Source organism: Mirounga angustirostris, unplaced genomic scaffold (genome assembly GCF_029215605.1).
Source record: "Mirounga angustirostris isolate CCGP_5_RB_7025 unplaced genomic scaffold, mMirAng1.0.hap1 SCAF_5, whole genome shotgun sequence".
Classification (NCBI taxonomy): domain Eukaryota; kingdom Metazoa; phylum Chordata; class Mammalia; order Carnivora; family Phocidae; genus Mirounga; species Mirounga angustirostris.
In genome coordinates this window covers 141,159,387-141,177,174 of record NW_026991713.1, presented here as the reverse complement: position 1 = coordinate 141,177,174, position 17,788 = coordinate 141,159,387, and the positions used below count along the sequence as shown (strand labels likewise).

General features: G+C 63.8%; 2 protein-coding genes across 10 annotated transcripts; one reads left to right on the top strand and one right to left on the bottom strand.

Moving 5' to 3' along the window:
- The first annotated feature begins 55 nt into the window (after positions 1-55).
- On the top strand, positions 56-5,722 carry NTHL1 (nth like DNA glycosylase 1). Of its 6 annotated transcripts, none has more exons than XM_045874711.2 (6): positions 56-191; positions 1,203-1,441; positions 2,181-2,351; positions 3,206-3,365; positions 5,325-5,430; positions 5,509-5,722. In XM_045874711.2, exons 1-6 carry the CDS (start codon positions 56-58, stop codon positions 5,639-5,641), a joined length of 945 nt encoding a protein of 314 aa, XP_045730667.1. In that variant the 3' UTR covers positions 5,642-5,722. The 6 variants fall into 6 exon arrangements, with proteins under 6 accessions (XP_045730667.1, XP_064448427.1, XP_054363420.2 ...); XM_054507445.2 differs by having other exon boundaries at positions 71-191; positions 1,206-1,441; XM_064592354.1 differs by lacking the exon at positions 56-191 and adding an exon at positions 750-1,095 and having other exon boundaries at positions 1,206-1,441.
- A 712-nt stretch (positions 5,723-6,434) lies between these two features.
- On the bottom strand, positions 6,435-17,788 carry NHERF2 (NHERF family PDZ scaffold protein 2). 4 transcript variants are annotated; one of them, XM_045874707.3, is made up of 7 exons: positions 17,466-17,788; positions 14,873-15,073; positions 9,326-9,505; positions 8,478-8,631; positions 8,357-8,400; positions 7,746-7,811; positions 6,435-7,514 (listed from the first exon to the last, which is right to left on the bottom strand). In XM_045874707.3, exons 1-7 carry the CDS (start codon positions 17,676-17,678, stop codon positions 7,356-7,358), a joined length of 1,017 nt encoding a protein of 338 aa, XP_045730663.1. In that variant the 5' UTR covers positions 17,679-17,788; the 3' UTR covers positions 6,435-7,355. The 4 variants fall into 4 exon arrangements, with proteins under 4 accessions (XP_045730663.1, XP_045730664.1, XP_045730665.1 ...); XM_045874708.3 differs by having other exon boundaries at positions 7,749-7,811; positions 17,466-17,783; XM_045874709.3 differs by lacking the exons at positions 14,873-15,073; positions 17,466-17,788 and adding an exon at positions 11,948-14,839.

The following is a 17,788-nucleotide window of genomic DNA, read 5'->3' as shown; positions in this document are numbered from 1 at the left end:
GCGGAAAGGCGGGGCAAGAGTCGAGTCACGTGACTGGGCCGCGGGGGCCGCCGGGATGTGTAGTGCGCAGGACTCTGGCATGAGCATGGCGGGCGTGAGGATGGTGACCCGGAGCCGGAGCCGGGACCCGGGGACCGGGCCGCGGGGGGGTGGGGACGAGGCGCCGCTCCGGAGGGGAGAGGCAGCTGCAGGTAGCCCGGCACTCGGACCGGGGCATGGGGAGAGAGACGAGGGAAGAAGCCTGCAAGGGGCCGGGGGCTGGGATTCCGAGTCGCCCCCACGTGGGGCTCTGACTCCCACCCTGCTCCCTGTTCCCAGGACGCAGGGGCAGGGGCAGGGGTCCACAGGGACTGAGTTCCGGGCGCTCGCACCTCCCCCACCCTCGTCCTGAACAAGAAAGTTCTCCGCGTCCCGGTAGCCTGTCCGGGGATACCCCACTTGCGCCGGGCTTTCTGTGGGCACACCAGCCTCGTTTGTCCTGGCTGCTTCTCTCTCAGAGAGACCAGGTGCCGAGGACACGCCCAGCCAGAAGTCCTCTTCCCCTGCTGGAGGGTGCCTCTGAGAGGAAACGGGAAAGGGCGTTGTCTTCGTTCTGTTTATTCTGCAGGCATTAAGGACCTAGTGTGTACAGGTCTGGGGCGGGGGGGGTGAGGGGGGTGAGCGAGACCCACAGGGCCCCTGAACAGGGCAGCCAGAGGGGGATTCTCCTAGGCACCCAGTGAACTTAGGGGTAGTCCGGACAAGGAGATCCACTATGACAGACGCATGGCAGAAGGAAATGGGGCAGGGGGAGTAAGTAGGTAACAATACCAGCTAGGTAGGGAGGACCCTTGATGCTGGGATGGAGTTTGAAGTTTGCCATGAGTACAAGGAAAAATCAATGAGCAGTTTTAAACGGAAATGACACAGTCTGATTTGGGCCTTAGGAATGTCTCTCTGGGCCCATGTGGAAATGAGATTGGAGGGGCACCATGGTGGAGGCTGTGGGTAGAGTCGTCCTGTCCTAACGCAAACTTGGTCAGGAGGGCAGTGGCATGGGGAAAGCTGACCTGCCCCAGAGCACGCGCTGCAGAGGCCAGAGCAGCCCCAGCTGCGGTAGATGATGGATGGTCGTTGAATGAATGATGATGGGTGGTAGCAGGCGGGACAGCACCCACGCCCACCCTCACCTGGGGCCCCTGCTGAATGGCACTTTTTTGCAGAAGGAAAGAAAAGCCACAGCCCCGCAAAGCGTCAGCAGAAGACACAGAAACTGAGTGTCACCTATGAAGCCTCAGATCATGAGAAAGGAGAAGGCGCTAAACCCCCAGAGGCACCAGGCTGGGAACCCCCAGACTGGCAGCAGCAGCTGGTGAACATCCGCACCATGAGGAGTGGGAAGGACGCGCCTGTGGACCAGCTGGGGGCTGAGCACTGCTATGACCCCAGCGCACCCCCAAAGGTAGGCGCCCTATCTGCCTGGTGACTGCCTTCTGGACAAGACACTTGCTTCCTCTGTCAGGGCACAGCCTGACCCTGGCAGCTCTTGACTGGCACCCTCACCGGCAGGCGGCACCTCGAGGGGACAGCACCTGGGTCCCAGAGCGCAGGGCAGCATCACCTGCTTCACGGCGGCCACTCGGCAGGTCAGGACTGCCTGTGTCTTGGGGCTTCATGCTCTGTCTTCCACCAGCACAGTCCTGACCTACCAGGGGAGTTCGTAATGTTTGTTGAGAGAAAAAAAGTTCCTTACACCTCACTGTCTTGGAGCTTGGTCCTTAGACCAGCTTGATTCTAATCCCAACTCCACTACCAGTGACCTGGGTGCACGACCTCCTCGGGGCTTCTGTTTGCTTGTGTGTGAGATGGGTAGGATTCTCCACAAGGCAACAGCAATCACAGTAGCAGGCACTGGCTGTCGAGCACCAGGTCTGATTGTAAGTGTTGTGATCGTTTATTTAAGCCTCCCATTAAGCTTTGGGGGGCAGGCACTGTTATTGTCCCCATGTTATATACGTGAAAACAAAACAGGCCCAGGCCAGACTGCTCACACAGTCCGTTGGCCAGAGTGGGTGGGAGGCTGATGTCCCACACGTTGGCCAGGGTAACAGGTGGAGGTGGTAAAGGGTTTGGCGGGGGCCCGACGCACAGTGAGCACCCAGGACCTGCCACTACCCTGGTCCCTGTCACCGTGCAAACAGGTGCAGAGGTACCAGGTGCTGCTGTCACTGATGCTCTCCAGCCAAACCAAAGACCAGGTAACAGCAGGTGCCATGCAGCGGCTGCGCGCTCGGGGCCTCACAGTGGACAGCATCCTGCAGACAGATGACAGCACGCTGGGCACGCTCATCTACCCCGTAGGCTTCTGGAGGGTGAGCCCACAGGCCTGGGAAAGATGTCAGGAGGCCGAGGAGAGGCTGTGGGGGTTCAGGAGGCCAGGTGGGGCATCTGAGGCCAAAGGGACCTGGATGTGAGTTCGCAGTGGAGCCCCCTGCCCGTCTGACCAGCAAATGGGGTCAGGGCTATGGGGCCTCCCTCCTTGGCCTTTCCTGTTTGCAGCCCACCCCTTCCTTCCTCCACCTCCCCACCCAGCTGACTGGCGCTTCCCTTCCTCCCTGAGGCTGCCCACCCGCCTTTCCCTTTGTTTACTCCAAGCCTCCCTGGAGTGCGTCACCCCCTTCCCTCTGGAGCCCCAACAGGCCCTAGAGCACTGGTGGCAAGTGGGCGGCTCTGTTGAAGGCAGCTGGGCGGGTGGGGCTGCTTCCCCTTGGCATTGGCGTGGGCTGTAGTTTGTCAAATGGGTTTTAAATAGTCCTCTCTACTCAGGCACAGAATGGGAGCCACCCAGCTGGCCTGGCGGCTGGCGGGGGAGCCCCAGGCTCCAGCCTTCCTTCCTGAAGGTCCAGGTGCTGCTGAGCCCAGCTCCTGGCATGGCTGGCCCTGTCTAGCCCACCTGGCCTCTGGGGGAGTGATGGGGCAGGGGACCTGAGCTAGACCCCACACACATGTCACTGGTCCAGGCCTGCATTGGGCCTCCCTCAGTCTCCCTGCTGCCCTTGGCTCATTCCCACCTCTTGGGGGGACAGGGACAAACAGGTGCCTCTGAGTGTGTCTAGGGCAGGTGACAGGCAGCTCTGGATGCCTGTGGGTCTCCCTCAGGACTCATCCTCCCAAGTAGGGCTACACCCTCCACCTCCAGGGCTGACCACCCCCCTCCGTCTTTCAGAGCAAGGTCAAGTACATCAAGCAGACCAGTGCCATCCTGCAGCAGCGCTATGGCGGGGACATCCCAGCTTCTGTGGCAGAGCTGGTGGCACTGCCGGGCGTTGGGCCCAAGATGGCACACTTGGCCATGGCCGTGGCCTGGGGTGCCGTGTCTGGCATCGGTGAGTGGCATACACAGGGAGGGCAGGGCTGGCCACGTCCTGTGGTCTGTGACCCCAGCTCAAGTCCCCTCACCCACAATTTAGCCCAAAGGGTCAGAAGGATGTTTCCAGCATTGAGCTAGGCCTGCCCTGCCTACAGGTGGGTCCTAATGGGAGGAGTTCCCATTTGCTGAGCATCTACCCTGCACGGGGCTCTGTGAGAGGCCCTGGGGATGGATTCAAAGTTTGTGCTATGCACGAAGAAAGAGATTGAGCACGTAACTCCTTACCTGTGAGGTAGAAACACTCCCGGGGGCATGCATGGCACTGTCAGAGCTGGCCTGGTCTGGGGCATCTGAGGAGACCTCCTAGAAGGAGGTGATAACTCAGCCAAGAGCTGAAGAGTGAGGGGGGCTGGCAGGCTAGGAGGAGAAAGTGCCATCTGGGCAGAAGGAACAACACTGGCATCAGGTGGGGGAGGGGGCCAGTAGAGGAAGGCTCAAGAACGGGCCCATGGGGGAGGCACGGTAAAGGCAGGGGGATGCCAGGGGAGGAAGCGCTGGGGGGAGCCCCTCCTGGAATCCATTTCCTGACATTGGTGGTGTCCGTGAAGACAGACCCTGGGTTAGGCTGCGGCTGCGTCTTCAGGTCTTTGCCCAGACAGTTGGGGCTTCTGAGAAACCCCAGAAACTGGGGCCCGACCCACAGCCTCTCTGTATGCCCCCACCCTGGTGCTCCTCTGGAACTTCTGCAGGGGGTGGGGAGGGGGGCAGAAATCTCCCCAGCACTTCCCAGCTCCCAAAGCCTGCTCCCTGGGGTGGGGACCCTTCTCAGCACTGTGCTTGGGCCGAAGGGCCGCTAGGCTGGAGCCCAGCAGCCCCAGAGACTGGCGATGGGCCAGGCAGGGGCTAGGGCCCGACCCCTGCCGCCGCCCCGATCCTGCAGCTGACAGCCTCTCAGCACATGCTTGAGCTTATGGGGGCTGCTGTCCTCGCTGCCTGAGTCCCGAGTCTCGGGATGGGTCTGGCAGGTCTGTGGGGGATGGGCCTACAGCCCAGGGAACAGGCCTTTGGGAGCAGGAGGCACACTAGGAGGGCGAGTGGGAATGTCACCCTTTCTGGATGTCTGTGGGCCCTGCCTCTCAGGGGCTTCGCCTCAATTAGAAAGCCAGAGCTGTGGGCTACAGCAGCCAGTCCCAGCCCTGCTGTCCCAGCTGGGTGACCATGAGGCAATACGCTTAGCCGCTTGGAGCTTTGGCCACCAAGCTGGGAAAGCGTGCAGAGGACCTGCCCGCAGGAGGCTTGAGTGGTGTGCCGTGGCCCTAGGCTGGGCCCCCGGGGGAGGACCAAGGGTTTGGGCCCCCTCTGGGGGACAGGCAGTGATCATTTCTGTGCTACAGGGGAGGAAGCGGAGCCGTGGTGACCCACTAGCATGACCCCTGCACCCGCGTGCCCTCCCTGTGCCCACAGGGTGCCCTCCGTTAGCGTCTGGGGAAGGCCTGAGGCTTTTTCCAGACCATTAGTAGCAGGGGAAGGGAGCAGGTGTAGGGCTCAGGTTCTCTTTTGCAAAGCTGAGAGGAGGCAGGGGCTACAGCTTGCAGGGAGAGCAGGTGCCCAGGCCGAGCCTTGGGGTGGCCCGGCCCAGGGGAGCCGGGACCGCGGCCCACGGAGAGGGCAGCTGCAGCTGGCCTGGCCACACGCCCTGCTCTGTCCCTGGCCATGCCGTGGTAGGTGCGGGCGCTGGGGGCCGTGACCTCCCGCTAGCCTAACCGTGAGCACTCACAGCCAGTTCCTGGGCCAGGAGGCACCGCTGCCTGCACCCCAGCTAGCAGGCCCTACCCTCTCGCTCAAGCCGCTGACCTGCCCTCCGTGGAAGCCCCTGGGGTGGGAGCGGGGGAGACTCCGGCTCCAGGCTTGGGGCTGTTGGCAGGGTCTGTGTCCGCCAGCGCGCCCTGTGATGAGCCGGTCCTGTCTCCCACAGCGGTGGACACCCACGTGCACAGAATCGCCAACAGACTAGGGTGGACCAAGATGGCGACCAAGTCCCCGGAGAAGACTCGTGCGGCGCTGGAAGCCTGGCTGCCCCGGTGCGGCAGGGTGGGGGCTGGGGGCTGGGGGGGGGCTGCCCTCGGTCTCCCTCCCCTGCTGACCTCTCACCTTCACAGGGAGCTGTGGAGTGAGATCAACGGACTGTTGGTGGGCTTCGGCCAGCAGACGTGTCTGCCCGTCCACCCACACTGCCAGGCCTGCCTCAACCGGAGCCTGTGCCCGGCTGCACGCAGCCTCTGTGGGCCATGAAGCCTTGGCCCGGCCACCGTGCGCTGGCCTACGCTGGGGAGCCACGGCCTGCTTATAATAAAGCTCGGGAGTTGTTTGCTGTGGGGGTCTGGCCGCGTCTTACCCCTGGGGCGTGGGGGTAGGCCGGGAAGCACGTGAGTGAGCTGTGTGTCTGAACAGGGCTGCCTGGGAGGATGAGATGGGGACGTGAAAATCTGGGCTGTGGACTGGGCGGGGGTGGGGGGTGATGGGTGTGCAGGAGCCTGGGACAGAAGAGATGGATGGCGGGAAGCCCGCTGGAGACCCGGGCCTCCTCCAACCTGGGCAGCTGGCTGGGCACGCAGATCTACACCCATCCCCCGAACTTTGGCACCCTGAGAGCTCTCTGCCAGGAGGCCCCACCCCGTGTTTACAGAGCCACCTGGCCTCTGGAGTAACACCAGTAGGCCCAGGCCGGGTGCCACAGGACATGAGACCTGACCCGTGTGTACCTGCTGGAGTGGCGGGGGCGTCAAGGATCCAGAAGGCATGGAGGGTGGGGGAGGGAGAAGATAGCAAGGGCCCCAAGGGTGTGCCAATGAAGGAGGAGGCAGGGCTCCAAGTTTTGGGGGTCTCCAGGGGGCTGGGGAGGGGGAGACAGAGCAGAAGTGGAGAGGGGTCAGGCTTTGCTGCCAGGTGGATGGAGTGGGAGAGGCTTGGGAATGAGCCTCTGCTTCCAGCAGCTGAGAGTGGGGCTCCCTAGCTGCTCCCTTCCTGCCCAGACCACAGCCCCCCACCCCCAAGTGAGGTCTCAGGAAGGACAGGCGGCCACAGGTCTGAGGAAGGCCTGTTTATTAGGAGGGCGCGCATGCGCTATGGCTTACGGGGCAGACAGCAATGTCAGCCGGGGCCAGCAGGAAAGGGAGAGTGGGTGGGGGTCTCCTGGGGGCAGGCAAGCTCTCCCACAGCCACACTCCCCATGCCTCGCGGCTGTGGCGCAGGGACAAGAGGCCTGTCCGGAGACCACCCTCTTCTGGGACACAGGGCCTCCATCTTCGGGCCCCTGGAGCCCAGGCCCCATGCCCCAGACCACAGTTGAGTAGGGACATGGGGGCCTGGCCTGGTGACCCCTGCTCCCAGCAGGGAGGGGGCAGAGGGGCAGCTCCTACAGCCACATCTGGCCTCCCCAGTGTCACGCTGAAGCCCCCACAACCACAGTCTGGCCCCCCTACGTTTTCCTCTGTCCCTGGAAGTGCCCGGGGCGCCCACTTGGGATGGCTGCTGCTGAAGGGTGGGGAGGAAATGGTTTGCAGAGAAAGGTTTGTTTTATTGCAATTACTTAGAGAGGCGTCCTGCGGGGGCAGGGGCGGGGGCGGGACTCTGGTATTAAGTGGAAACATGTGTGGAACTGGAGCTCTCTCTCTTTTTTTGTTTTTGGAAGAAAAGCAAAAACACAAATTCCTTTAAGTCAGCAGGCCCGGGCAGAGCAGCAAAAGGGCCGGGCCCACGGTCACCACTGCCTCTCTCTGTCCCTCTCTTCTATCTCAGGGGGGCCCCCTCTCCCCTATCCAGCACCCAGCAGGTAGGGGGGCAGGACGGGGCTCACTGGGGCGCACATTGGTTCCTGGGTGGTGGTGGGACCAGCACGGCTTCTGGGGGTGAGGAGGCACTCCCTCCAGTCCACTGAGGCTTGGGGAACTCTGGGCTGGGCCTGTGGGGCGAGGCCTGTGGGCCGTGCAAACAGGCAGGGAGGGGCTCAGAAGTTGCTGAAGATCTCGCGTTTCCTGTTCCAGTCCATCTGTGGTGCCCGCTTATTGATCCGGGTGGCTCTCGCCTTCTCCTTGGCTTCGGCCGCCGTGGGGCTCAGGTGGAGGCCACTCTCCTGAAAGGGGTCCCGCTTCCAGGTGCTGCTGTCCTGGATGGGGGGTGGGGCAGGTGGCCAGAGTGAGTCCCGGACGCAAGCCCCCCGTCGGGTGACCCCCTCCCGGGCAGCTCATACCACAGGCCACCTGGTGGGGCTGGGGCAGCGGGCCCTAGAGGGTGTCCTAGAGGTGGTGACCCCACTGATCAGGCTGCACAGAGGCCCACTCCCAAAGCTCTGACCCCCCATGTGTGAGCACAGCAGTGGGGACGGGCAGGCACTTGCTACCTCAGTGTCCTTGTCTAAGCCAGGCAGATCACTTCGAGACGAGCACGCTGAGCCACCGTTGACCTGGGAAACCAAGGGCAAGGTGTGGCTTCAGGGACCCTGCCCGGGAGCCGCGGGTGCACACGCAGACGAGCACACACACACGCACACGTGTGCCCACATGCACATCAGAGCTGCATCTAGTCTTCCATTTGGCAGGTGGCGCCTAGCCTCTACTGTACTCCAGGCCCAGCCCGGGCAGGATGCTGGACACCCGGCAGTGAGTGGACAGGTGCTGCGGAGGGCTGGGAAGCCAGCCCTGGCCGGCTCACAACAGGAATGAGCCACACGAGCATCCCATGGGGTGAAGCCAGGGCCAGCTTCCCAAGGAGTGACGGAGTGAGACTCCAGGTCGCCAGCCAGCACTGGGCAGGACCCGCAAGGCCAACAGCCGCCTGGGGCTGGGGTGTGGCTGACCCAGGACAGGACCCACAGGGAGCATGAGAGCTAGAAGTGGTCGGGCCAGATTGGGTCTCATGGTCACACCAACACAAGGAGATCTTGAGGCGCGGCCTGGGGATCCCTAGAGGTGCCCCTATGGCCCACCCGGTCCATTCCCACCCTCTTACCTGGGCAGGGCTGGTCCCATTGGTGACTGGTGATGGCAGTGGACCTGTGGGAACAGGGTGTCAGTGGCTGCCCAGCCCCCCATGCTTCACCCCATCCCCAGGCCCCCAGGCAGCAACCCACCTTCCAAATGCTCCTCAGTGGGCGTGACCCGGAGCCGCTTGAAGTACTCGTCCGTCTCAGGGTCCACCACCAGCAGCCGGGCCTCATCCTCCCTCGCCCTGATGCTGGCAACCACCTCTGCGTGGCGCAGCCCCTCGACATTCTGCCCGTTCACCTGCCACCAGCAGCATGGGGTCAGCACTGCCGGAAGTCAGGCCCCTGCAGGCCCCCTGAGCCACCCAGCCAGGTGTGGCATCAAATATTTATCAATGTTGTCACCAGCCGTGGCAGCAAGAGGAATGCCAGCTCAAGTTCCCAGCATCTCTCCTCTTCCCAGCAAGGACCTCCCTGCCCAGACACACACTGGGGGCGACACAGGCCCAGACACACACTGGGGGTTGGGGGAACACGGGCCCAGACAACACTGGGGGGAGGACACGGGCCCAGACAACACTCGTGGGGGGACACGGGCCCAGACAACACTGGGGGGGACATGGGCCCAGACAACACTGGGGGGGAACATGGGCCCAGACACACACTGGGGGGGACATGGGCCCAGACAACACTGGGGGTGGGGAGGACACGGGCCCAGATACACACTCGGGGGGGTACATGGGCCCAGACATACACTCGGGGTGGGGGGAGACATGGGCCCACACACTTGGGGTGGACACAGGCCAAGACACACACTCGGGGTGGGGGGGCACAGGCCCAGACACACACTCGGGGTGGGGGGGGGGACACGGGCCCAGACACACATGCGGGGTGAGGGGGGGATAGGGGCCCAGACACACATGCGGGGTGAGGGGGGGACAGGGGCCCAGACACACACTTGGGGCCCAGGACCCCAAAGCCTCCATGACAGGTACCTCTATGAGTCTGTCCTGGGCGCGGAGGCCAGAGTGAGCAGCAGGTGAGCCTGGGTCCACGGAGCGGATATACTGTCCCGGCCGGGACTTGTCACTGTGCAGGTTGAACCCGTAGCCTTGGGGGCCCTTTCGGAGGTGGCACAGCCGAGGGCGTAGCTCCCTCGGGGGCCCACTGACATCCTGCAGGCACGTGAGACCAGGCTCAGCGCTGATCTCCCCCCCCATCCCCCACCACGGCCGCTGACCCAGCCCGCCAGGCCTCAGGCCCCCAGAACGCAGCTGCAGTGGATGTGGGCCAGAGGAACCCCAACCCCACGCTCAACATCACGCCCTGCCCGGCAGCCCCAGGTCTCAGGGACAAACCCTCTGTACCCATGCCTGGGGACCCTGGTAGGGTGCCTGTGACTGAGCTCAGCAGCGGGATCTTGAGCAAAGCCTCAGTTTCCAAACCCAAAACAACTTCAAATGGGACCAGGGGCTTTACAGGGGTATTAACAGGATCTGCTCAAGGGCAGCGCTGAGCCCAGGCCAGGGACCTAGGAGCAGCCAGGTGAGACAAGTGTCCTGGACAGCTATCCCTAGGGGGGTGCGCTGCTAGAGAACCCCCTCCCCCCTCCCTCCGAGTGAGAGGCTGACGTTTGTTTTTTCTCCCCTTCTCCCTGTGGCCTCCATAGGGCTGGTGGCAGAGTGATGTGTTTGCTTTTACATTCCAGAGCAAGCTGGAGCCACCCCCACCCCCATAGGGCCCAGGGACAGGGCGCAGGGGCCGAGCCGAAGCGAGTGAGAAGGCCAAGGGTGGGACCTGCCCTCCCACCCTCCCTGCCAGAACACAGAAGGCCCAGGATGCCCCAAGCGCCCCCCCGCATCGACAACCCAGGGCCTCGCCTCACTTTACCTCGGGCATCCTGCAGTAGGGCTGTGGGTCAGGGGGCCGTGCGGGCAGGGGCCAGTCCCCAGGACGCGCCCCCCAAGCCACGGCTTGGGGCCGCGACCACAGCGTGGGTGGCTAGCGGCTGTGGGTGCTCAATTAAACATGGCGGGTGGCCGGAGTGCCTGGGCGGGCAGCAGCTCAGGTTTCCGGGGCCGCTCAGGACTTGAGTGCGCGCGCAGGTGAGCAAGTGCCGGGTGGGGGTGCTCCCTGGGCCCCTCCCTGACCCTCCACCTACCCTCACCCCCAGGGAAGCTCTCCAGGCCTCAGGCACCTGCCCCCTGCAGCTCAGGCCACCCCCTGACCACTCCCAGCCTCCAGGCCTCTGAGCTCATTCCTCAAATCTGACCGTGAGTACTCTGGCCTGCTAGTCAGCCTGGCTGTGGACCCAAGCGCATCTTTTCTCACAGGGCCAGTGCCCTGCCCTGGCTCCAGACCTCCCCCTTGTCCAGAACACCCTCTTCCTCCCCAGCCTGCACCCTTCCTCTGGGACCCCTTTCTGGACCCCCAAAGCCCACCCAGACATGCCCTCGGGATCCCCACTGCAGGCCACCACCTCGCCCCATAACCCCAGGAACTCAAGGGACAGGGCAGCTGCTCCTTGATCCCCCAGGGGTTCGGCTGGGCAACATGAGCTGAACTGACGGGTGTTAGACCCCCGAGTGCTCCAGGGTACCCCTGTACAGACTCAGCCCCTCTCCCAGACACACCTCGAGGCACAGGCTTTGAGTGCCCCCGCACGCAGAGGTGCCGCTCAGATCCAGGTGGCCAGAGCCCACACCCCGAGGCTGACAGGCCAGGAGCAGAGCCTGGCAGGTGGACACGGGCCCAGATGTGAGAGGCACATGGCCACAGAGACCAGACATGCAAACATACGCTCACAACACACTACACGGTGACACACGCGTCGAGAGGACAGCCCCCTGGCGCTGAGCCCTGCAGCCTCTTCTCACGCCCTGCACAGTGACCTCCCCGCCCTGCACAGTGACCTCCCCGGCAGGTCTCTCAAGGCCCCCAAACAGGAAGCAGGACTGGGGGAGTATCCGGGGCCATGAGGCCAGGCAGAAGTCACATCCGGGTTTGGGACCATCCTGGCCATCCCCCTGCCTCAACCCAGCACGGCCACCGCTCACCACACTAGCCAAGAGGCTTCTCTGCAATTCTTGCCTGAATTGCTCTCCTGCCGATCAGCCAGGATCAGCCAGCATCCAAGGAGCCCCACCCCCGGCACCAGACCCTCAGGTTGAGAGGCTGCAATGCGGGGGGCCAGGCTGCGTGGGGAAGCCCGGAGAAGCAGTGGGTCAGGAGGGGGCGCAGGCAGGCCCAGTGCATTGCTCACATTCCTCGCTCCGGGCCCTGGCTCTGAGCACTTCCTGCCACCTCCCAGCCAGGCCCTCAGGCTCCCAAGGGCTCCCAGCCGGGCAGCCCGGAGCTGGACAAGCCCTGGTCTCACAGCGCAGCCCGTGACCAGACAAAGAAGCTGGCATGGGGGTACCCCGGGAGCCGGGCTGTGCCCCCCCCAGATGGTGACTCACCAGCCCTGACAGAGAAAGGCCCCCATTGTTGCTCAGGGTGCAGCCTGCTCGCACCAGGGTCACCAGGGTGTCCCAAATCCCCTCTCCTGACCCTGGAGGACATGGGCTAAGCTGGCTGCTGGGGTCCTCGTTGCCCACCCTGCCCCCACCCAGCCTGACCTGCACAAGTCCCCAGGATGGTCTCTTCGGAGGGGCTCCTGGGGCTGGTGCCGGTGGTGTGGCATCCCCAGAGCGGGCCATGGGAGGCAGGAGAGAAGTGGCAGGCACCGAGCGTCCAGCCAGAGTGGCCTGAAGTCTCCGGCCAGCCCAGGCCACCACCCCATTTATCCACCTCCCACAGCGGCCCCGGCTCCCCAGGGATGGGTGGGGACATGGGGGCTGAGTCACTTTGGGGAGCAGGGTGGTGTCTGGGTCCCCCTCCCCTGCTCAGGCCCCAGCTAGGCACCCCATACTGGCTAGGTTTCAGTCCCAAGAAAGGAAGGAAGGAAGCTGCTGGGAGGCCCTGCCCTGCTCCCAGGACCCGGGGCTGGGGAGACAGGGAGGCAAGGGAGGGGTCCCCGGCGCCGGAGCATAAGACAGTCCTGCTGAGGCTCCCAGAGCCTTCCCGTAGGTACGAGGCTCCCACACCAGGCGGTCACCCCCTGCAGGACTCTCACTCCCTCGCTCGCTCACGCTCGGACCCTAAGGGCCTCTAGAACGGGCAGTGGGGGCCCAGGCTCTGTCCCCACCTCCACGGCCCTGGTACCGCAGGCTGCCCCATCTGTTTGGGGGCTGTCCCTCTCGTCACTGTCAGGATCAGCTGGACTGCAGCTTCAGCCTGCCCAGCCTGCTCTGGCCTGGGGCTGAGTCACCACTGACTAGGACCCCACAGCACCCCAATGGGAGGGGCCGCCCCATCGGTGTCCTCCCCGCCCCACCTCCCACAGCCCAGCCGGGACGGAGGAAAAGGAGCTGAGAGGACAGGAGTGACTTGCGGGGCCCTGAGTCCCAGCTTGGCCCTTACTTCCCACGGGGCCCCCGGGGGCTGACATCCTGCACTAGAGCAAACCACATCCATCCCAGCCGGTTGTCCTGCCTGCCGCAGGCAAGAACCACCCTCCCAGGCACCCTGACCGCCAATCGGTCCTGGGGAGGTCAGCCGAGGCCTGGCTCTTCCATCGGACCCTCTGAGCTCAGCCAGTTAGACATCAGGTCTCTGGCTGGGAGGGAGGGGGTCGCCCTGTCCCCTGGGCCTCCCCTGACATCCTGGAGTCCCGGTCCCCAGGCTGGCCCCTACCACAGAGCCCCTGCCAGTCAGGCCCCACTTTGTTCCTCTAAAAATACGCCCAGAGGAAGCCCCCTCCTAAGGCTTCCTGTGGCTCCCAGAGCCTGAAATAGCAGAGAGGGAAGGTCCCACCCAAGGACAAGGTGCCTCAGCACCCCACCCTCCAGATAAGCCCCGAGGGCGGATTTTTCCACAGGAAGGTGAACTCAGCGTTTGTGTCTAAATCAATGGACAAACGCCTGGGGGCGGGGGCGCTTCCTCCGGGAGGTAAGACGCCTGCGAAGGAGCGGTGCTCTGGGAGCCAGCCCAGCCAGCACATCGTCCCAGACCTCCCTGAAACCCCACAGCTGACCCGGATGCCCCCAACTCGGGCCCTGACCACCCCCATAGGCTCTCCAGCCCAGAGAACAAAAAGCATCCTGAAGGTTCAGACCCAGGTCTGCATCCAGGCTGGCTTCCCACCTGAAATGCCGCCTTCCCCCGAGCCCCAGGCACGGCCAGCTCACACGTGAGACATGCACACCCAGAAACTTCAGATCTCACACCTCCACTGGCATTAGGCCAGTGGTTCTCAAAGTGGGATCTGGGGAAACCCCTGGGATTGAATCCTTTAAAGAAATTTAAAAAAAAAGAGAGAGAAGAAAGAAAAAAGGCGCCTGGGTGGCTCAGTCCCTTGAGCGTCTGCCTTCGGCTTAGATCATGATCCTGGGGTCCCGGGATGGAGCCCCATTTGGGGCTCCCTGCTCAGCAGGGACTCTGCTTCTCTCTCTCCCTCTGCCCCTGCTTGTGTTCTCGTTCTCTGTCAGATAAATAAATAAAATCTTAAAAAAAAAAAAAAAAAGGCAAAACGGGCACGAGAAACAGTACCATGGGGCTTCGAGATGATAGAACAATCGGGGCGCCTGGGTGGTTTTGGCTCAGGGTCATGATCTCATGGGTCATGATCTCATGGGTCGTGAGATCGAGCCCTGCGTTGAGCCTGGAGTCAGGCCCCACACTCCGTGGGGCATCTGCTTGGGGATTCTCTCCCTCTGCCCCTCCAGTTGCTCTCCCTTTCTCTCTCTCCCCCTCTCCCTCTCTCAAATAAAGAAACAAATAATAATAAAATTAAAAAAAACGGGGTAGAACAAGCAAGGGCAGGCTCTTCCTCTTGGCCTCCCCCAAGCAGGAACCCCCGCCCAAGTCCTGCCACCCAGAAGTCTGTAGAATAGCAACACACACACACACGCACACACATATTTATTCCAGCTCTTCTGGCCTGGAGCGGACACAGGAAGAGAAAAGTACCCCAATCGCGGTAGACCCCAAGCTGAGGACCCAGCTCAGAGTGTCCCCGGCTGTCCCCAACCATGCACTGCCCACAGAGAAGGACCAGCCCCTACCTCTCAAGACCTTCCCAGCACAAGCAGGCTCCTTAGACAGGCAGACACCTGACATCAACACAGAGCTAGACACACTCCGTCACAGAACATCCCTGCAGACCCTTCCCAGTTCCCTCAGCCCCTAGGCTGGGCTTGTCAGAGTGACCTTTCCTAGGCCAGGGAGCTCTAATGAGCATCCTGGGGAAGAGCGCTGGAGATGGAGGGCCAGGGACCAGGGCCACGCTCCCCTGAGTCCACCTGCCTTAGAACACAGACTGAGGGCAGAAAGAGTGGCCCCAAGTAGCCAAGAGGGTAGTCACCAGGGGCCCCAAGAGGCAGAAGAGATGGAGACAGAGCCTTGTGGAGGTGAGCGGAGGGGGAGACTGCCCGCCATCCAGAGGCAGACACGATGGTTCTGGGACAAGCTGGGGTGGCCCCGGTGTGCAGAGCCTGCCGTACCTTCTGGCCAGCCTCAGAGCCCAGGCTGCCTGCACGTGCCCAGTCCGGCTTTGGCTCCCAGGGGTCGTGGGTGGGTGGAAGCCCTCGCTGGGCCATCTCCTCAGTGCAGGTCAGCTGCCGCCGTCGGAGCTCCTCGTCCGTCTCTTTGTCCACCACCAGCAGCCGAGTCTGCCCTTCCACAGCCTTGATCCTCTGCACCACCTGGGCCGGGCAGGTTGGGGGGAGCAGGTCAGCAGTCGGCACTCTGGGCAGCACATGGACAGTGACACCACCCGGGGCCGGCCCAGGATCGCGGGCAGGCAGCTGGCCTACCAGGGGTGGGCGGCTGGACGGAGAGGCCAGCCGGCTCCGCCCCCCACCCCCAGTGTACCAGCAGCTCCCTCCCTCTTTACGGAGGACTCCTGACACAGGGCTACAGGGTCACTGCAGGGCCTGGCCTTGGCCCCGGGTCTCGTCCAGGAAGGGCTGGGAAGCTGGGTGAGGCAGTTGGTCTGAAAGGTGGTGCACGGCTGAGCTTGGGGTTTTCAGGGTCTGAGTGTGTGCGCACGGATGTGTGCAGGTGTGCATCCAGCTGTTTCAGGGTCTGTCTCTCAGTCTGCGGGTGAGGGAGCGAGGGGTCTCCCTAGGTCCCTGTCTGAGGGTCTGTGGCCATTGCTGTTCTCAGCAGTGGAGCATGGATGTCTAAACCCCTGCCTCTGAGCCTTCCATTTGCTTCCAGACCATGACCACCTGTCCCTGCTGGACCTGCAGAGACAGGAAGGCCTGGTTCCTGTGGCAACGCACCCGCTGGGGCACCCACACACAACCTGGGAAGCAGGGTTCAGACCCGGCAGGCAGAGGCCACCTGTGGGACCAAGTGCGACATGAGGGCCATGTGTGTCTATGCAGGTGTCTGTGAAGTGTCTAGAGCGTGTGGGGGACCATGGAGTGTGCATGTCAGGGTGTGTCCTGCAGGGAGAAGGAGCAGTCAGTGCCCCCTGGGCATTGGGGTAGGAAGGACAAGACCCCCACCCCAAGTTTGGGGGAGGGCAGAGAGGGCCCCCAACAGCTGCTTGGCAGAAGCTGTCAATGGACAGGAGGGTGTGAACCAGGCCCATCTTCCCCCTGGCCCTCCTCTGCCCTCTCCTCTCTCTTGGTGAGAGCCACAGGGGGACCCCAGCACCCTGCCGCTTCCTGACTGTGGGACCCAGACTAGACACCCAATATCCTCAAGCATCAGTTTCCTCATGTGTCAAACAAGGAGCTGTAAGAGCACCTCCTCCCTCCTGGGCCAGCATGGTCCTGTGTGTAAACTTCGAGACCAGCACCTGGGGCCCTGGGAGAAGCAGGTGCTCTTGGGGCAAGGGTGGCAGTGACTGTTAAACCAAAGCCAGCTGGCACTCTGGTACCCCTCCCTGTGGTCTGTCAAGCCCAGACCTCTGGCCCGCACCCCACCCTCCTTCAGCAAACAGCTTTATCCAGGGACACGCTGGGTGGAACACAGAAGGTAGGCAGACAGATGGACAGACAGGGGCCTCAGGGGTAGAAGCTGGAGTTCAGCTGCTGGCCCAGCCAGGAACAAAAATACTAATCTCTAGGCCCCAGGGCTGGCCACGAAGACAGGTCACAGACTCACGGGTGCTGGGGAGGACACAGAGAAGCCTGAGCAGAAGGGGTGGAGGGAGGCTGGACTCCAGCCAGCTGAGTCCCTGGGCAGTGGAAGATAGAGAGTCCCCAGGGAGCAGAACCTGCCGAGAACAGACCCTGCCCTGCTTCTGGCCCTCATGTCCAGCGGCAGGGGGCAGGGGGCAGGGGGCTGCGGCAGCAGCCCCTGCAGGGCCGGGCAGCCTCCAAGGAGTGGCATATGCTGCCACCAGCAGCGACTCTGAGGGACCCAGACACCATCAGCCAAGACACACATTATTAGTACATTGACCTGCCAACACACACTGATGACCACTCGTAGCCAGGCAGGCCGACCCACAGGCCTGGACACACACACCTAGAGGTGCAGACCTGTATATTCACACGCACAGGGCAGCACGTGCACACGCACACACACACACTGACACAGGCACATACAGGTGTGCCCTCACTGGGACACCCCTCAGGTACCCCCAGAACCGATGTGGGCACACGGGCGTGACCCCCAGAGGGACGTGTACACACACATACCCAGCTGTGTACACAAGCACGTGTTTACACTCATAGACAAGCACTCCGGGCCCGCAAAGCATGGAGGGCCCCCAAGGTGACTGACGCCTGCACTCCTCGCACACGAGGCCCGAACAGGACTGAAGTGCTGGGGCCGAGGGCGAGGAGCCGCAGTGCGGGCCCCTCCCTGCCAGGATGCCCCTCCGCGGTGCAGGCGCCAGCTTCCTGAGGGGGAGAGGCGAGGAAGGAGGCCGGCGGCCGCTGCCTCCGTGGCCACGTCCGCAACCTCGGAGCGGGAGCCCACGCAGGCCCTCGCGCGACCCCCCTCCGGCCCCCGGGGCAGGGCGCTGAGGCCTGGGCGCACCGAGCGCCCGGAGCGGCGGTCGCGCGAGCGCGGGGCGGGGCCGCGCTCCCCGGGGAGGGGGCCCAGCGGGGCCGCGGGCGGGGCGCGGGTACCCACCTGGTGGTGCGTCTCGCCCTCCACGTTGACGCCGTTGACCTCGACCAGCCGGTCCCCGGCGCGCAGCGCGGCCGCCTCGGCGGGGGAGCCGGGCTCCACGCGCCGGATGAACTGCCCGCGGCGGCCCTTCTCGCCGTGCAGGTGGAAGCCGTAGCCCTGCTCGCCGCGCACCAGGCGGCACAGGCGCGGCCGCAGCGGCTCCGGGGCGGCCATGGCGGCGGCTGCCCACCGGCCGGCCGCCGGCCGGCCACGGCGCTCACGCCTGCCGCGGGCAGGCAGGGGCGCGGGGGGCGGCGCGCAGGCGGCAGCGGTGGCGCTGGGGA

Coding starts and splice junctions, on each gene's coding strand:
- NTHL1 (XM_045874711.2), top strand. CDS start 56: ATGTGTAGTGCGCAGGACTCTGGCATGAGCATGGCGGGCGTGAGGATG. Junction 1,442..2,180: donor ACCCCAGCGCACCCCCAAAG/GTAGGCGCCCTA, acceptor CCGTGCAAACAG/GTGCAGAGGTACCAGGTGCT. Junction 5,431..5,508: donor CTGGAAGCCTGGCTGCCCCG/GTGCGGCAGGGT, acceptor TCACCTTCACAG/GGAGCTGTGGAGTGAGATCA.
- NHERF2 (XM_045874707.3), bottom strand. CDS start 17,678: ATGGCCGCCCCGGAGCCGCTGCGGCCGCGCCTGTGCCGCCTGGTGCGC. Junction 8,632..9,325: donor CCCAGGACAGACTCATAGAG/GTACCTGTCATG, acceptor TGCTGGTGGCAG/GTGAACGGGCAGAATGTCGA. Junction 7,515..7,745: donor TAGACAAGGACACTGAGGTA/GCAAGTGCCTGC, acceptor CCCCCCATCCAG/GACAGCAGCACCTGGAAGCG.